Raw genomic sequence first — 17,358 nt, 5'->3', positions numbered from 1 at the left:
CGCAGAATGATTTCTCGATGTTTATCGATCACCTCGCCAGCTCCAGATCCAGGGATAATTGCTGCAACTTCATCTGCAGTAGGTAGATTATACCTACGTAGATCTGTAGTTGCTTGCAACACAATGCGAGCACGCACATCAACCTGTTGCTCTGGGGGCTTCTCTTGAAGTATCGTATATGCACGTTTATATAATAGCACCAAAGGATTGCACAGGTCCAGCATTCCCCCAATGTCCCGTAGCACTGAATGATTTAATCTGCTCTGATTATTTTGATGGCGAACCGTAGCAGCATCAAAATCAGGATCAAAAATGTACAGTTGAGCATAGCGCTGGGGATTGTTTTCAGAGGGAAGCAGTGAGCCCATTTTATGATGAAGCTCTCCACTCATTCGGAAGGAATAAGGACCTGGAGTTTCTAACACTGCAGTATCAAGATTTACTGAGACAGATGTGAATGCAAATGCAGCGTTATATGAGCGAATGTTTCGAAGGAATTCACCTGAGCGTGGATCAGAACCGTTCATTAGACTTTTGAGTGGTTCGGGGGGAAGTACAGGTAAAGGGAGTATAATCTGCCCATTGAGACAGCAAGTGCTGAATCGAGGATCACGTAGTGATGACTTAGTCAAACGTTCATCTATAAAGTGCAGTGCCATGCATTTTGAGCACACAATATTCATTTGGCCTAATGAGTGGCGAGCAAGTGGCTCAACATATGTACGACGGCCAGGAGGTAATGTGCGTTGCTGCTGATTTATAGTCTGCTGTACAGCATTTCGTTGTGCATTACGCTCCCGTCGGCTACGAACAGAAAGATTATTATATACACGATTTGTACCATCCTGGCGAGCATTTTGCCTCTGGATCTCTCTATGCTCATGTTCATAAGCCGATTGCTGCCGTTGTATATCTTGGCGATTATTTAATTGCTCTTGTGCATCCGCCTCACGTTGCCGTTGAGTCAGGAGTTGATGCTGACTATACTGCCACTCATTCATATCAAGTTGCCTTTGAGACACTTGTTGAAACTCTCTTTGTCGCTGCTGATTTGATTCCTGCCTCCGTCGAGACTGTCGTTCAAATTGTCTGTTTGCACGCTCTTCAGCCTCTTGTTGCCGCCGTGCAGCAACAGCTTCAGCAACTGTAGATCCACGGTTTCTTCCACGATTGGCACGACGATTTTGTTGTCGTTGCACAAAATTAGCCTCAAGTCCACCTACATAGTTCCCCTGCTGTGCATTTGGATTAGGATTCCAATCTAAACTGCCAGGGAACCGAGAGCCAGAAGGCTGGTTCATTTGTGGCCTATTGTGTTCCCCACCAAACATGTTCAATGGCTGAATATTACTTCCACCAAGATATTGTTCACCAAATTGTCCATATGCACCGTATGGCCCTGCAAGCCCCCCATTGCCAGCATCAAAAGTGGGACCAAGATTAGATCCCTCAGGAATATCCAAATTTTGGTTAGGCTGCCCAAAATTAGGCTGCCGAGGAATCTGATAAGATTCCTGTCTCCGTTCTCGCCGCACTGATGGGGAAGTCATTTGACGACCCTCTCTTTCCCTCTCTCTCTCCTCCTCTCGATCACGTTCAGGTGTTGTCCTAAGGCAGAGGTTAATTTGACAGTCAAACAATCAATTATGCGGGCACTTACGGATTGTTTGTGTAGGAAGGATCCATTGTCTTTTGTAAGGATGTATTGTGGGTAATGGAGTTGGGACTATTATCATTCAATTAGCAGTGCACTTCAGCCTCATCACTACTGAGCACACACTTATACCGTAGTATAATGAGGGAGGGTGTGCACAGGGTTGAATAGTAGGCTGGTAGAGCTCAACACCTCTGGAGGGTGTGGGGGAGCTTGAAAGTGGCAATATTAGGCCTTATTAGATGGTTTTATGGCTCTATCAACTCACTTTGATGGGGTGTAGAGCGTGTTGTTATGTGGCTGTGCTATGAGGCGCTAATGCAGAGCTGAAAGCTACCATTAGAGTGTCATTCACACCATTATCAGAGCTTGTAAACTCACTTTGATGGGGTGTAAAGCGCGTCGTTATGTGGCTGTGCTATGAAGCGCTAAAGCCGGCAATAGTATGAGCTGAAAGCCACCATTAGAGTGCCATTCACACCACTATCCAACCTTTGAAACTCACTTTGATGGAGTGTAGAGCGGATTGTTGTGTGGCTGTGCTATGAGGCGCTAAGGCGCGATAGTATGAGCTGAAAGGAACTGTAGATAAGCCATCAATGCGGGATAGAAGCAAAAGGTAACTTACTTGAGAGCGAGATAAGCAGAGGGGAGATAAGCACTTGATATGTGGAGTAGGTGGTGTGCTTAGTGGAGGCTGTAAGGACCCTGTGAGCATGCTTATCAGGGATTTGAAATGGGGGATAAGCTCACCTGATAGATGCTTGCCCCTCCACATAGTAGGTGAGACAGGACGGGAGGCGCCTATCGGACCCTGGATGCGTGAGGCGTGAAAAGTACTGTCCACAATATCGCGTTCGGATAGGCGCCCATCGCGCAAAATCATTTGTTTTAGGAGCATGAACCATGCAAGAAGTACACGATTTTGAAGACATGTGCTAATTGTACTTATACAGCTTGCTGCCAAAACTCTAAGGAAACGGGCAAGAGGGCGGGGCAGGGCGAGACATCCACGGAATAGGCGCTGGCGCGCGGACTGGGGACGTTTGGACTTGGAACGGGGCAGCCCCTCGCAGGCCCGGCCAGATGCGGGACCGGCCTCGCAGGCTCGGCCAGATGCGGGCGGCCTCGCAGGCTCGGCCGAAACAGGGGGCAGGCCTCGCAAGCTCGGCCTACCGGCGCACATGGCAGCCACATGGCAAAAGCTCGGTTAGCTTCGCTTATTTCGCCAACTTCGCTAACTTCGCGTATCGCTGCAAGCGACGTACGCGGCTTACTAACACCACCGCTCCCTTCTTTATAGATTTATAGATCGAAGTCGTTCGTGCTGCCGTCAAGTACAAACTGCCGAGGGTCGTTCGCGAGATGCGGCCGTTCTGGAACGGCCACATTGTCAAGAGCCCACTTGACCTCTACTTCAGCGCCATAAAGTGGGGTTTGCTAAGCGAAGCAGAAGCCTGTGCTTACGAGCTCGTCAAGGCCCATGGCAAGGTTGCTTCCGTCGCTCAACTGTACGTCGCTCAAATGGAAGAGGCGACCACCGAGGAGTATCACAATCTCCTTATCTATGCAGCTCGATGTTTCGAAGCCGCGAGTGAGGTGAACGCTGTCAAAAGGCTCCCTCGCGTATCGCTGTTAAACTACTCCTCAGTTGACGACACTTTATGGCCCGAGTCGGTCGACCTGCAAAACCCTCCGTCGTGGCTAAAGAAAGAAGTGGTTTCCTCCCTTCGAGATATGGCTGTCCGCAACAAGCGCACCCTTGACTCGGTCGCTTCCCAAACTCCTGGCGGACTCTTGTTCCTGGGCACCGCGATCACTGCCACCACCAGCTCCAGCCTCTCGAGGAAGTCCTACGAGCCTCCACCAGTAGAAAACAGGATCGGTTGGAGTTTGGCGTTCCTAGATCAGTACGTACGTGCCGTTGACAATGCGATGAAAAAGGTCTGTCCTTTCTTGTAGCTGAGTGCTCATACGGCTACTAACATATGGCATGTTAGGTTGAGTTAACGATGCCTCGATTTGTTCGCGAACCCGCTTTTTAGTGTGTTCGTTCAGCTTCGGCGCGGCGCGGCGCGAAGGGGTGCTTGCTCCCCTGTTCGAAGGTGGTAACGGCCCAGTCCTTGAGCCATTGCATTATGTACGTACACATACATGTACGCGCTAGCGGTCATTGCGGTGGACGACAGACCGGAACCCGAAGCGTGAGTAGTACTCCCGGCTCGACCCCGGTTTGACTTGGTGGGGCTCGTGGTGCGAGGGCGGATGAGAACTGAGCTGTAAGGAAGACGGGGAGCTTGTGGTCGAAACCTAGTGCTATATTCCGGGGCCGCTCGAGACACGGTCGGGAATCACATCACGACATATGAACCATGTAACTCTTGAATAGGGTGGGGCTACACCTCACGATCCTGCAGTGCGACTATCTTACAAACATATCTCGTACCTGCGACAGCGCCTCACACCTTCGCCCCCCGCGCATGTGCTCGAAAAACCCCATCCGGTCCCAGTCCCCCGGAGCCTGCCCTCGCGCACCCACCCGATCCGGTCCTGCGTGAGCCCCGCGACGCGGACGAAGAGCGAGCCGTCGAGCACGTCCCCCGCGCCCGCGAGCGCCGTCCCGGCGAAATCGGCGGGGACGCGCCCGCCGTACGCCATCGCTCCGTGCAGGAGCGCGCGCGTGATCTTGCAGAGGTGCTCCGCGGGGTGGACGAGCGTGCTCTGCACGAGCGGCAGCCACGGGTTCGGCGCGGCGTCATCGGGGGTAAGCGTGATCGCGTGCGGAGCGGGGGGAGGGAGGGGTGGCGCAGGGGTCGTGGTGGTTGCGGCGTAAAAGCCGGGGAGGTCGAGCGCGCCGCGGCCCTGGCCGATGTACCAGCAGAGGCCCATGGAGAAGTAGGACTGCAGGAGGAGGACGGAGGCGCGCGGGGAGAGGGTGTGGATGAAGTGGGGAGGAAGATGGAGGAGGTGACGAGGTGCATGCTGCGGTAAAGTGTGGTTAGCGAGACGTGCGAGGACGGGAGAGGATGAGGACGCACAGGAAGAAGTCGGCGTTGAACTTTTTGAACGGCGAGTTCTCGCGCGCGACCCAGCCGCCGACCCCGTAGAGGATCGCGTTCGTCCAGATGAGCTGCTCGACCTTGGCGGACAGCGCCTCGGGCGTCGCGCTGGCGCCACCCTGGAGATCCGCGACCCACTCCGCGGCGAGCGCGCTGACGGCGTCACCGACCTTGGTGGTGACATGCACGAAGAGTTGGCCGATGATCTCCTTGAGCGGCACGCCGACGTTCGAGGGGGCGAACTGGTCGTCGGCAAGAACGCGGGAGAGGATGTCGAAGGCGTGGACTGCCTTCTTAGGCCCGCTGCTGTTGAGCGACAGGCTGGGAACGAGGCGACTCAGCCCATACGCCTCGTCGAAGAGAGAGGGCGGGACTAGGTGGTCGCCTCCATCGTCGTGGTGGATGAAGGTCTGGGCGATGCCTGTGGACGGTGTTGTGAGCTCGGATGACCGGGACGGTCGCGAGAGCTTACCTTCAGCGGTCAAGCCGAGGATGTTGAACTCGAGTCCGTAACCGACGTAGATGATGGGGTGCACGACCGCCGCGAGGAAGCGGTTCAGCATCCGCGGGTGTCCTTCGATGCCGGGCCCGCCGATGTTGGCTTTGGCGGAGAAAATGTACTCCTCCAGGACCTCGGCCGGGCTCTTCTTGAGCAGGACGGCGCGGAAGTACTCGAGGTAGGAGTTGTAGAAGCTATCGAACGAGTAAGATCTTAGTAAATAAGAAGACTAGCATGCGGCCGGGCTCACTCGTAGTTGCCGATTGCTTCCAGAGGTTCTCATCCGTGATGGGCTCTGGGGACGTGAACGCAGGGCGCAAGTACGAGACATGGGTCGCGTACGCCACCTCGATGAGCGGGCCCGACGCACCGAGCGCATATATGGCGATGAGGTGGTGGGAAGCGTGGCTAGATATCGAGTGACGTCGTTCAGTGGGACTGTGTGAGCGGGAGACCCAGTGAGAACACACTTGTGGAAGCCGCGGTCATTGAAAAACGCGTGCCACTTGACGTGGTCGTCCTTGAGGGTCTTCACGAGGGTCTCGCTCGACGCGCGGGTGATCCCAGGGAGACGGTTGGGGCTGTCCGAGAATGGCCTGCTGGTTGGGGAGGGGGAAGAAGGTTTCAAGCTCGGTGTTCCTGGCGGACATGTGGTGGTGCTGGGGGTGGAAAGTGGGTATGGATGCGGCTTGACAGTCCAGCGGCCGAATTGAATCGTTTATATGCCTCTGCGTCGTGTGCATGAGTATGAGCTTCAGCCTGAGAGCCGCGGCAGAAACGCAAGCGCCATCGTGCGTGACATGAGACGTGGCTCTCAGTCAGCATTCTCACCGCTGTCTTCTGCGTGGGATGGCCGTGCATGCGCGGCGGCGCGGCACCTGCGTCTGTGAAAGGTGGCTACGGGCACCAGAGACCTTGAGTTAAATGAACCTGATTAGCACATGACCTGGAGAAAGTTGAAACGTCTGGGATCGCCTGACACACGGGCGCAGCATAATGACTCACCATGGCCGCCATGGCAAGTCCTTCGGCCGACGAAAGAGGGACAAAGCGGCATTTTTGACAGAAGTTCGAAGCACCAGTGCACGTGTGACAGTCCAGAGGAGCATGCCTATCACAACAACGGTTGGCCTGACCGGTCAAGTGCAGCAAGATAATCACAGACGCACCTTGCATTGTAAGCATATACACTGCGTCGTCGACCTGATTCCTCTAACGCGACCACAACCTTCAGATGCTCGATGTCGATGCTATTCAGGTCGTCCGTGCCAGGCTCCGCCGTCATCGTGGACTCCGTACAGTGCCTACCGGGCATGTATTTGTGACAGTTCGACGGAGAGTATGGCCAACGAACCTGGCTGCACGGTCACGGGTCACAGTCATGGTCCAGACGAAAGTAGCGACTACTGGCTTCGGTCGACTTCAGCCGTTGTGGCGCAGCAGACAAGGGCAGACAGGCGCTTGCGGAGCCGCAGGCGAAATACACTCGCTCCTTTTCCCCTCACTGCGACTTCCTCCCCCGCTTTCGCTACCATGACCATGAACGGTTGTATACAATCTCAGAGATACGTCGGCAACTTTCGCTCGTTACCAGCCCTACCCCGGTAATCCAAGAGTTGTAGGCTAGGGACGGAGGATGTGGAAAGATGACGGAAATGGCAGAGAAAACATGGCTTGAACAGCGAGGATACTGTAAGTGTTGGTCCCGTTGTTGTCGAAAGGCCGAAAGCAAGGTCACTTCATAGTACGCGTTGTGCTACCCTTTCAACACCTGACTGCTCTTCTCACAGTACTCTAGAACGTGGGAGATGGTTCGCAACAAGCTCTGAAGCGCGTGCGGTCGTCGCTGCGATACAAGGCATACAAGGCGTGTATAAGGGCTGCTGCGGTAGAAGTCACCGAAGGAGCTTGTGGGAGGAGTCTTCTGAGTGCTCGGCGTGAGTACGGCTTCTCGCGTCTCTCTCTCAACCCCCGTCGCCCTCACCCGGCTCAGTCAGCTGCGGCCTCCTCTGTGACCAAACGGACGATCCTGACGAGTAACAGACGAATGTCTCCGTCAAACGCGGATGCCGATCCCCCTTCTCAAGATGCGGGTCTGGCCCCACACAAGACTGAAGCCCCCTTCGATCGCGAGGACGCCGACTTTGTCATCTGCACGAGCGACAAAGTCGACTTCCACGTCCACCGCGCTATCCTCGCCATTTCCTCCAGCGTATTCGAATCCATGCTCTCCCTCCCTCAGCCGCCGAGCACCAACCCTGCAGTGTGGCCGCGCGTGGACATCGATGAGGACGGCGCCACTCTGGACGCGTTTCTCCGCATCCTATACCCCGTACCCAACCCCGTGTTTGACACCCTCGCGCAGATCCGCAACGTCCTCGAGGTCGGGCGGAAATACGACACCCCCAGATTGTACATGAATGCGCAGCATACTGGCCCACAGTCGCTTCGTTGAGTCCGACCCCATCCGCGTATTCGCTATCGCTTGTCTGTTTGACATGGAGGAAATTGCGCGGGATGCGGCGGTCGAGGCAGTCGTTACCGACAGGGTGGCCGACTGCAACTGCGAGGACTTGGACGACATACCGGCGGCTGCGTATCATCGCCTCCTGCAGCTCGACAACCAACACTACTCAAAGGTGGCTCGGGCTGGGGATGGGGTTGACGAACGGCAAACATTGAGGCGGACGGTACTGGCGTCATAAGTGGCTCCTTTTGCAGCCGAACGCCAACCGTCTCCTTGTCTTGCACCCCTCGAGAAGATTCACTCACCGTGGAGGATGCGGCAAGCGCATTTTTCGCGGTCCCCATGTCCCGTTCAGCGGACATCGTACTCAAGACGAGCGACGGATACTTATTCCCCGTGCACGAGGTCATCATCCACCTTGCCTCACCATCTCTTCTCTCCGACCTCGTGCCGAGCGTGCCTGTCGGACAAGAGCCGTCGGACGACGATGTCGACCAGCCAAAGCTTCCCGTTTACCTCTTTCCGGAATCCGTCCATGTCACGAGCTTCCTTCTCAGGTGGTACTACCCGTCCTCTCAAGCCATTCCCTCCATACCCACCGAGCACTACCTGGACGCCCTCCGCGCGGCCCACAACCACGGCCTGCACAAGCTCGAGTCGCACCTGCGCTCAACCTGGGCCCACCACATGCCGTCCGCGCCCCTCCGCTTCTTCTTCTTCGCGGCCGAACGCGACTGGCATCCCGAGGCGCACTCGTCCGCCCGCACCCTGATCGCGAGCGCGAACAACATCCGGGCGCTGTACGTGCCCGAGATGGAGACGGCTCGGGCGGGGGTGTACATGAGCCTACTGTCGTTCGTCAAGGGCTGCGAGCAGGCGGTGGAGGGCCTGGCGGTGGCGCCGCCGCTGGTGCTCCCGCGTCCGCCGCGCGCGGTGTGCGACACGCTCGCCGGGGTGTGGGAGGGCGAGCGCGAGGGGTGCGCGTTCCCGCTGCGGATCGGGCACGAGCACCCGCTCGCGCCGTTGCGGGCGGCGCTGGACCGGCGGCCGTCGGCGTCCGTGTTCGAGGCCGACGTGGAGGGCAGCGTGGCGGGCGGCGGGGGGCTCAGCCCTGCTGCGGTGCGGTTCCTAGAGAAGCTATGGGACGTGGTGAGCGCGCAGGAGCCGCAGGGGCCAAGGGAGGGCGTGGTGGAGTACGGGCTGGTGATCCTGAAGGCGTACCGAGAGAAGGTGGAGGAGGCGCTGGGCGAGGTAAGTACTTGCGCGCGCGTTCTTCTGATACGTGTACACATGTTCTGACATCTGGGCGACGCTCCCAGGTGTCGCTCAAGCTGCCTTCCGCGCGGCGCGGCGCGACGCGGCTTGACCAGTCTGGTTATCAAGAGGTGCGGTGACTGGTTGGCACGCCGCGCGTGAGAACGTGGTTGGTTCGGTTCGACTTGGGCGGCTGAAGCCTGAGTTCGCGTAGTGCGCGGTATTTCGAGCCGGAGAGGTCTATTGTTGGGTGATGTGTTTGTGTCCTATGTGTGCAAATGGAGCAGGTGCGGGGATGATGTACTGTATTTCTGTATCGGCTGCCACTCGGGCGTTGCGCTAAATTGGGATACGCGATCGCGCACAGGAGCCCAAAGATATGAAGGACTGTTTCCCATTTATCACCCGCGAGCGCGGAGCCGTATGCAAGACGGTACATATTGTAATCTACGAGACGGGCATACAAGCGGTTTACCGGAAGAGCAAAACGTGAGAGAAGTGCGAAATGGTGATCGTGCCCGTCCCTCCTGTACAATACTTGGAAAAATCAGAGTACCCTTTCAAGATAAATCGAAGGAAACGTGCCAAATATCAGAGGGAGGGGACGAGAAATGTCAAGGAACGGAGAAAGTGTGCATTTCTGCCCGCCTCAAAATTTACCAGTGTGGACGTGCGTCACTATCCAGTGCCGGCCTTCGCCTTTGCCGGCGTGATGTTTTGTGATAATGGCCTTTGCACAACTCTGCCCCCCTCGCTCCCCTGTTCGTTCTGTTTGCTCTGAAAAAATAAAGAACATATCTTACATGATTTCAAAACTGTGTACCAAATCCGAGAGCGATCGACAGCGGGATGGACAAGATACAGCTTCTGTAAAATCCGTTGGGCACATCCAGTGAAACGCTATATATAGTACGGCCGCACGGCCGATCGTTTCCACCTTTATTCCGGATACACGCTCTTCGCCGCAGCAATTCGAATACCACCGCCCGCTCAGCGCTCAGCGCTCAGCAGTCACTGCATCATACTTACCACGTGGGGCGGGCGTCACTCTCCTCTCTCGCTTTATATAAAGCCCTCCATGCCTCCGGACACACAGCGGCCCACTCGAAGGTAACTTTCTCGACTGATTGCGATGCGGGGCTGGTTGTTCGCAGGCTTTTTTGCAGGCGCCCTCGCGGCGATCTCTCGAATGGATACCCCGAGCAGCTTCCCACACGACTACCCTGGCAAGCCTTCTGGCGACTTCAGTCCAGCATGGCAGACGTGTGCGTCCAATACGTGTCTCATGATGTTGAAGCTCATCTGTCTGGCAATTTTAGACTTTGAGGTCACTGAACCTCTGCCTGGAGTGAACTTTGCGCTCCCGCGCAGCTTCGCAGGCAACGTCGACGTGGACCGCGCAGGGCACCCTAATAACACGCTCTTCTTTTGGGCGTTCGAGCGCGAAAACGGCTCGTTGACGGCCTCTGCGGGCGATCGCGGAGACGAACCTTGGGGGATCTGGCTCAACGGCGGGTGAGCATTTGGGCGCCAGCGGGCAGTGGTGTTTGACGTGATTGCTGATTGCGCTGGGGCGATGTGCAGACCAGGGTCATCGAGCATGTTTGGGCTGCGTACGAAGTTAGCAGCTACCCTTCCGTCTGTCAGATTAAAATTGGAGTGACGCCGTGTTTCGCGACAGAACGGACCGATTCACTTGGACCAGAACCAACAGCCGTTCAAGAACGACTTCAGCTGGGACCAGCTCGCGGACTACGTCTGGGTCGATCAGCCTGTGTGAGTCTGGTCGCACCTGCTACTTACCAGGCAGGATTCGTACTGAACTACCTCCGGCGCAGCGGAGTCGGCTGGTCGACAACTGACTCAGACGGATACGGTGCGTACAAGCTTCCTTCAGTGGGCATCTGAGGCCATGCTGATGCATCTGGCTTGATAGTTGCCGACGAAGACCAGGTTGGGACTGACTTCGTGAGTTTCTTATCAGTCAATACCATGGTGTGCTGACGTTGTGCTTGTCACAGATGGGTTTCCTTTCCAACCTCGTGAAGGTGTTCCCGAGCTTGGCGACACGCCCCCTGTACTTGACAGGCGAGAGCTACGCCGGAAGGTACATCGTGCGTTTTGCACAGTGGTTCGCACGTTCAGGCATAGATGCTGATATGTACCGGTGTTCGGAACTAGCCATACATTATGAAGGCGTACTTCCAGATGCCGAACCCTCCTGTCAAGATCGCCAAGTTTGTCATCGGCGATGGGTCGATCGGCTCCGGCACCCTCCACACCGAGGCCGCCACAGTACGCACCGCTCGCACTTGCCAGTTCGCACTCGCTCATTCCGCGCCATAGCTGCAAATCATCCAGACCTATCCACAGCTGATCAACTACGACCCGGGCGCGTACGAGTTCTTCGCCGAGCAGTTCCACCTCTGCGGGTTCGACGTCAACCTCACCTACCCCCAGACCGGCGGATACTTCCCGTCGTTCATCAACCAAACTCCGGACGCCCCAGCCACAGGCATATCAAAGTACACCTCACGCGCGAACGTAAAGGCAAGGGCGAAGCGCGCTGACCCGTCGCGGAGCGGGCCGCAGGGTGCGATAGACCCGTGGTATGGGTGTTACGTATGGGACGAGATGGTCGACTACGCGCTCAACTTCTCGATGCCGTGGGGTGAGCGCCGCGCTGCGTGCCGGCTATGCGTGCGCGCGCTGACGTGTCGGTTGTGTTTGCAGATGCAGACACCATTTCGATGTGCGTAGCCTGGCCGCTGGTCGCCGGTGACGGAGTGCGCGCTGACACGCGGCGGGCGTACAGATCTACCAGATCGACGACGCGCTCAGACCCAGTTCCCTCTCACGGCTCGGCGTTCTTCAATGGTGCGCTGCCTCAGCGGAGACTGGATGAGCCTGCTGACAGAAGGCGGACGTGCAGACCCTCAAGCGCGCGCTGCCGTACATGCGCCCACGAGCAAGAACTGGCGGTCCTCAATCTTCTACCCCTTCCTCGGCGATCCCGAACGCGGCAGGGACCACAGTGAGTGCTCTTCTCATGTCGGCATACTTGCATGAAGCCGACTTTGTTTTCTTACCCAGGTCCTGAGTGAGTACCGCCAGACAAGCGGAGGGCGCCGAGCTGACTTGACCGCGCAGACCGATGGTGTTCCTGACGGACCTCGCGACGAACGCGAGCGCGCAGGGCATCCAGGTCGTGCTGTACTCGGGCAACGACGACTCGCTGGTCGCGCACCGCGGGACTGAAGGTGCGTATTCTGTCCCACGCTCGCGCGAGAAAGCGGAGGGCCTGACGTCACGCGTTTTCTAGTCGTCATTCAGGTATGTGCTCGGGCTCTGAGCTTATGCGGTGCCGTGATTCTCCTGGGATCGGATCGTCGATGCCCAAGATGGGTACCGGGCGGGTCTCGAGAGGCGTTGGTCTTCCTGGGCGCGCGTGGCGACCGAGAAGGCTGCGGGAGCAGTGGACGAGCTGGCAGCAGCGAGATGGGCCGCGGTCATGACACGACGGCCGAGCGACGGCGCCGTCGAAGGTTGCGGCAAGGCCTTTGCTTTCCTTCTCCGCACGCCTCGGGAATTGTGCGCGCGCGACGGCATCTCCATCCCGCCTAGCTCTCTAGCACCCAACGTCCGCCCAGACGCCACAGTCGCCCCTCGCGCTCGCTACGAAGTCCGAGTGCTGACTCGAATCACGCCCGTCGCATGCAGAACACGACCTTCGGCGGCACCCAAGGCTTCACGCAGCGGCCGTCGACGCCCTGGTACGACGACAGCGGCGCGCTCGCGGGCGTCGTCCACCAGGAGCGCAACTGGACGTACGTCCTCATCCTCCACGCGGGCCACTTCGTCCCCCAAGGCGCGCCCGCCGCCGCGTACGTCTTCCTCCGCGAGTTCGTGCTCGGCGCGAACACGACCGGGCTCGTCGCGTCCGCGGACGGCGCCGCGCTGGGCGGGGGGGACGCGGCTCTCAGCGCGTACGCGATCCGGGGCGCCGACGGGATCGAGGTCGGGAGCGTGACGCCGACGGGCACGGTCACGTTCGCGAGCGCGACGGTCGCGGCGTGGGACGCGTTCATCGGGACGGTGACGGGGCCGGCGGGGGCGGGAACGGGGGCGGGAACGGCGACTGGGCCCGCGACTACGCACAAGGCGACGGGGGGCGCGATGGGAGGAGGAGGAGGAGCGGTGGGTGCTGCGGTGCTGGCGTGTGCCGCGGCGGTGCTGTCTGGGTTCGCGTTCATGTGAACGCGGTGGACGTTGGGTGGAGATGAAGGGTCGTAGAGGCGTATGGATCGTATCTTTACGTGCGCACCCAAGGAGACTGGAGCAAGAATGCTATCGAGAGCGCGGATCGAACGGATCGGGATAGGTGGGATGAGGGGCGGGACCGGGCGCCGCGGCCAGGGCTGTGGTACTGAGGCAATCGAGAAAGCTTGCATGACAAAGCCCGGGCACAATGTCGCGGACTGGGAGGGGATGAGATGAGATCTCACATGTGAGCAGCTATACCAGGTGTAGAACATTGCTCCTCAGACACGCTGAGCATTGCAGAGCATTGCTAGTACACACTCTGTCTTCCCAGAGCCTTGGTTTCTTCAGAGAAATGCACCCATTGCTGGCCGCGAGCAGAGGGTGTCAAGGACGAACTTGAAGCATGCAAGCATCGGGATAGAAGACAGGATTGTATTGAGCGAGTAAAGAGAGTAAGTGGCTTTGTATTGTACACTAGGGTTAGGGTTAGGCGGCTGCAAGAGCAAAAAAGGCGGCCTGCCCAGCCCGAGGGCCGAAGCAGGACAGGGAAATATTGAGACGGTGCATGAGCCGAAGCCCATACAAACCGCCAGGGCCCCCTGGGGACAGGGTCGCCGTGCTATGAGAGGCCCCCACGGCCCACGAGCCCAGGTACATGAAGGGGCCCGTGCCATCAAGGTAAGTATGAGTTGCTTCGGTCCGCGGCGGTCGCATAAGTAGCGGCGGGGCGGGACGCACGGACCACGTCTGCTTCAGGGCGGGCCGCCGCGCGTGGGCGGAGATACCGCGCGCACGCACCATCATCGGACGTGATGGACGGGGCACGAGGCGGCCAGATTGGGCATCCATCGTGGTTGTCTTCTTTCCATCATCTCCTCTTCCAACATGCGCCGACAGCTGTGGCCGGCCTGCCTACTTCCGACAGCTCGCGGATGCTGCGATACGCCTGGCGCGGCTCGCACGGCCTGCGCGCCCAGCAGATAAGCTATAGGCTCCAGCCTGAGGTGTGTCCCTGCATACGTGCTCGCATATACAAGCCCGCGCGTGCTGAGAACCCAGATGCGTGCAGGCTGTTTTCAGCTCCGCCTGGCCGTGGCTCAGAACACAGCGAGGCCGCCGGATGCCGTCACATGTGCACGCCAGCTGTTGCGACCGGCCTTCCAAGTTTCCAGCCGCCTTCCGCCGCCCGCAGCGAGGCGCAGAGGCGCTGTGGCCTGCTGTGGCCCATCTGGGCGATCGTCGACATGCGCCCGTGAGAGGGCTAGTCCGGTGCGTGGCTGCGCCATCCGTCATCGATCCTGATTTTCTCTCGCTTCTGAACCTTCTTCTTCGCGCTTACCCCGATCTTTTTCGTCCTCAGGACAACGCAATGGCGGGGAGCGCGCAGTATATCACCCCGCCTCCCTGCGCGCCCTACTTCCCGCCCTCGCGCACCTCGCTCCCTCGCTTGCCATCCCGCAACCCCACGCGAACAACCCGCCAGGTCTTCAACTTCAACACTACGCACTCGCACCATGACCCAACACCCCAGCATGCTCGCGTCGCCGCGCCCACCGCCCGCTCGCACGCATCCCGCGTCCGCTCCCGTCCCGCCCCCGCGCCGACTCAGATCCTCGTCCCCTCGCGTCATCCCCGAAACCAATGCGCTGGCCATTCCGAGCCGCAAGTCGCGAATGCCGCATCCCAAGCGTGCGATGCACGTCACGCGCGAAGTCTCCGAGGTCCTCCCACGACTCTACCTCTCTGGCATCACGACCGCCATGGACGGGAGCAGCTCATCGCCCTCGGGGTGACCCACGTCGTGTCGCTTATCGAGGAGCGACCGCGGTACCCGCGCGGGAAGCTGCGGACACTACACATCGCTGTCGAGGACGTTGAGGACGCCGACATCCTCCAGCACCTCGACGCCACGAGCTCGTTCATCAAGCATGCGCTTGAGGACCCGAAACACGTCGTTCTCGTAAGTTTCTATCTTTGTTCTGCGCCCGCCCTGCGCGTCCACCTCGAAGTTTGAAGTTTTCGACTTACGTCTCCTGCTGGCAGGTCACTGCCAAATGGGCATCTCGCGCTCCGCGACCGCGGTCTGCGCGTACCTCATCTCCGCGCTCTCAATGTCGCCTCAGGCCGCGCTCGACTTTCTCGTTTCGAAGCGCGAGATTGTGAGCCCAAACCCAGGCTTCCGCCGCCAGCTCGCCATCTACGCTTCTCGCCTCCGTGCGGGCCGCAAGCTGCGCAAGGCCGTCCCCCCGCCGCTACTCTCGCCACAGCCGAGCACGAGCAGCAGCCACACGGACCGCTCGCGCCCCCCGAGCCCCGTTATGCGCGTGTACACGCCGCAACCGGTGAACTACGGATACGGTTACGGACAGCCCAGCGGGTACTTCGGGCACACGCGCGGGCGGAGCCACGAGTTCGCGCACGTTATTCGCATCGACGCGTCGCCGTCGCCACCGCCCTCAGCTCGCCGTCGTGCACCTCCGCCGGTCGCGGTCTCCGTGCGGGTGCGGAGGGGTTCGTTCAGCTGAACGTCCTCTTCCCCTCTCATCTTCCCCTCCCTCTCCCCGTTCTGTTCTCCGACCGCCCCGACGCCAGAGGATCTAGGGGTCGAAACACCTTCTACCTGCCAACGCGTCGCGCCATCACCGGAAGCAGACCGCAGGCGCACAAAACAAATTCCCGCGTCTCGACTTCCGAGTCAACGTCGAGGAAGGCCGCTGCCAGCACGCCGAAAACTTCCGGACGCCCGCGTCGGGGCGCTGCGTCGGGCGAACCGTCGTCCGTGGCGGGCGTGTACGTGTCCCCTGGCTTCCCCCGAGCCGGAGAGGCGGCAGGGCTTCGCGGTTTACGCTCGCGTTACGTAGCGGCGCGCGGCGCGCCCGCATGGGCGGGCGCGTGCGTGGGTTTCGCCGGCGCGGAGAGATGAGGGTGGGAGCGCTGCTGCAAAAGGACGGTGCTCGTCCGCTGCTTGTGATTCATCTTGTCTGGGTTTGAGTTCTGTTAATGGGCGGCTGGGCGTGGTCGTTCGGGATCTCGTGTTCTTTGTCGGGCTACTCTTATTCCGTATGGTAATGCATGTGCGCGTTCAAATGACCTCGGGCACTGTGTGTGCACATAATCGATCTCTTCGACCACGGGTCACTGGGTGCGAGATGCGTGCGGAGATGAACGAAGGTGAGCATGCGCCGTCCGAGATGTTTACGGGTGCTGGGTCGCGTGGGCTTGTCTCGTGCACTGTGTGCATCATGCCAGGGCTCAGAGGATTGTTGATTCAAGTGCGGACTTGTAGACTATCGTCGTGATGAGAGCACGTATCACCAAGATACTATGGCCGCCTGGCGTAATGGCAACGCGTCTGACTACGAAGTGTAATCAGGAGATTGCAGGTTCGACCCCTGCGGTGGTCACTGAGATCAATTTTTTCCACTTTTTTGTCTCATCTGTCTGAAACATAAAACTAGCGATCTTCAAAAACACACAGGACGGCTGGCAACCACGCAGGGGTCGAACCCGCACCCTCCTGACCAGGTTTGCCACCCTCTCCTTTTCTGGCCGCGCCCATGACTGGGAGTCGGGACGGCCCGTCGATCCTCCCAATCAGGCGTTCAGGGCTTTTCTCCCCGCGCCGCCAAGAACGTCGAGATCGCGCATCGTCGAGATCGCGTTGTGTGGGCATGTATGCATGCATGTATCGGCGGCGGGATCCAAAGGCTAATTTTTGATGGCCGTGCAGGAGAGATCGACGCTACGGGGTGTGCCTCGGGGAAGCCAAGGGGGGGGAAAGCGGTGGAGGTTCGGGGATCCTCGACCGTCCGCACTCAGCACTCAGCACTCGGCGGCGCGGCGCGCGGGAGAGGATCTGCGCTCGCGCGCGCGGACGGGTGGGCGTTGGCGAGTGTACGTTTATGGTGGTGTGGGGCGCGCGCGCGCGCGCGTCGTGCGGCGATCTGGCAGACCGGCGCCGAGCGCTGGCCAAACGAACGCAGCTCCATCTCGGCCCACGCCCTGCTGTGGACGCGTTCGCGAGCTACAACACGTAGATGCGACGCACATACGCTGGTGGGCTCCAGGACGGAAGGCAGTGCGCGAACCATCGCCGTCGACGGCACAATGCGCCACAAGTTACGCTGCTCTGTCGACACGTTCGTCGAGCTCCGCCAAGCGT

At 59.0% G+C, this 17,358-nt stretch overlaps 6 protein-coding genes and 1 non-coding gene across 7 annotated transcripts; 5 read left to right on the top strand and 2 right to left on the bottom strand.

Annotated features, from left to right (window-relative positions):
• Positions 1–2,849: 2,849 nt before the first annotated feature.
• On the top strand, positions 2,850–3,664 carry BXZ73DRAFT_106783 (uncharacterized protein; the record flags this gene model as incomplete). The annotated part of the gene is made up of 4 exons (XM_048016721.1): positions 2,850–2,918; positions 2,966–3,248; positions 3,306–3,564; positions 3,655–3,664. The coding sequence occupies 4 exons, from the start codon at positions 2,850–2,852 to the stop codon at positions 3,662–3,664; spliced, it is 621 nt and encodes a 206-aa protein (XP_047872441.1).
• A 153-nt stretch (positions 3,665–3,817) lies between these two features.
• BXZ73DRAFT_106782 (uncharacterized protein) lies at positions 3,818–6,497 on the bottom strand (the record flags this gene model as incomplete). The annotated part of the gene is made up of 7 exons (XM_048016720.1): positions 3,818–3,931; positions 4,190–4,636; positions 4,689–5,134; positions 5,186–5,406; positions 5,537–5,620; positions 5,683–5,808; positions 6,382–6,497. The coding sequence occupies 7 exons, from the start codon at positions 6,495–6,497 to the stop codon at positions 3,818–3,820; spliced, it is 1,554 nt and encodes a 517-aa protein (XP_047872440.1).
• Positions 6,498–7,259: 762 nt separating this feature from the next.
• On the top strand, positions 7,260–9,073 carry BXZ73DRAFT_81795 (uncharacterized protein; the record flags this gene model as incomplete). The annotated part of the gene is made up of 4 exons (XM_048023576.1): positions 7,260–7,624; positions 7,656–7,851; positions 7,992–8,930; positions 8,999–9,073. 4 exons carry the CDS (start codon positions 7,260–7,262, stop codon positions 9,071–9,073), a joined length of 1,575 nt encoding a protein of 524 aa, XP_047872439.1.
• Positions 9,074–10,065: 992 nt separating this feature from the next.
• BXZ73DRAFT_55190 (alpha/beta-hydrolase) lies at positions 10,066–13,190 on the top strand (the record flags this gene model as incomplete). Its single annotated transcript, XM_048021300.1, has 13 exons — positions 10,066–10,198; positions 10,253–10,448; positions 10,518–10,575; positions 10,615–10,709; positions 10,772–10,809; positions 10,870–10,901; positions 10,955–11,047; positions 11,115–11,228; positions 11,280–11,604; positions 11,721–11,810; positions 11,866–11,971; positions 12,084–12,204; positions 12,654–13,190. The coding sequence occupies 13 exons, from the start codon at positions 10,066–10,068 to the stop codon at positions 13,188–13,190; spliced, it is 1,938 nt and encodes a 645-aa protein (XP_047872438.1).
• Positions 13,191–13,682: 492 nt separating this feature from the next.
• BXZ73DRAFT_92897 (uncharacterized protein) lies at positions 13,683–13,910 on the bottom strand (the record flags this gene model as incomplete). The annotated part of the gene is made up of 1 exon (XM_048026521.1): positions 13,683–13,910. The coding sequence occupies one exon, from the start codon at positions 13,908–13,910 to the stop codon at positions 13,683–13,685; it is 228 nt and encodes a 75-aa protein (XP_047872437.1).
• An 800-nt stretch (positions 13,911–14,710) lies between these two features.
• On the top strand, positions 14,711–15,721 carry BXZ73DRAFT_81793 (protein-tyrosine phosphatase-like protein; the record flags this gene model as incomplete). Its single annotated transcript, XM_048023575.1, has 3 exons — positions 14,711–14,917; positions 14,971–15,156; positions 15,206–15,721. 3 exons carry the CDS (start codon positions 14,711–14,713, stop codon positions 15,719–15,721), a joined length of 909 nt encoding a protein of 302 aa, XP_047872436.1.
• An 801-nt stretch (positions 15,722–16,522) lies between these two features.
• BXZ73DRAFT_t189 lies at positions 16,523–16,600 on the top strand. Its single transcript has one exon. It is a non-coding gene; the product is annotated as a tRNA-Arg (tRNA).
• Positions 16,601–17,358: the final 758 nt, after the last annotated feature.

This window comes from Epithele typhae, assembly GCF_022376455.1.
Source record: "Epithele typhae strain CBS 203.58 chromosome Unknown BXZ73scaffold_90, whole genome shotgun sequence".
NCBI classification, from domain to species: domain Eukaryota; kingdom Fungi; phylum Basidiomycota; class Agaricomycetes; order Polyporales; family Epitheliaceae; genus Epithele; species Epithele typhae.
This window is presented reverse-complemented; position numbering and strand designations above follow the sequence as displayed.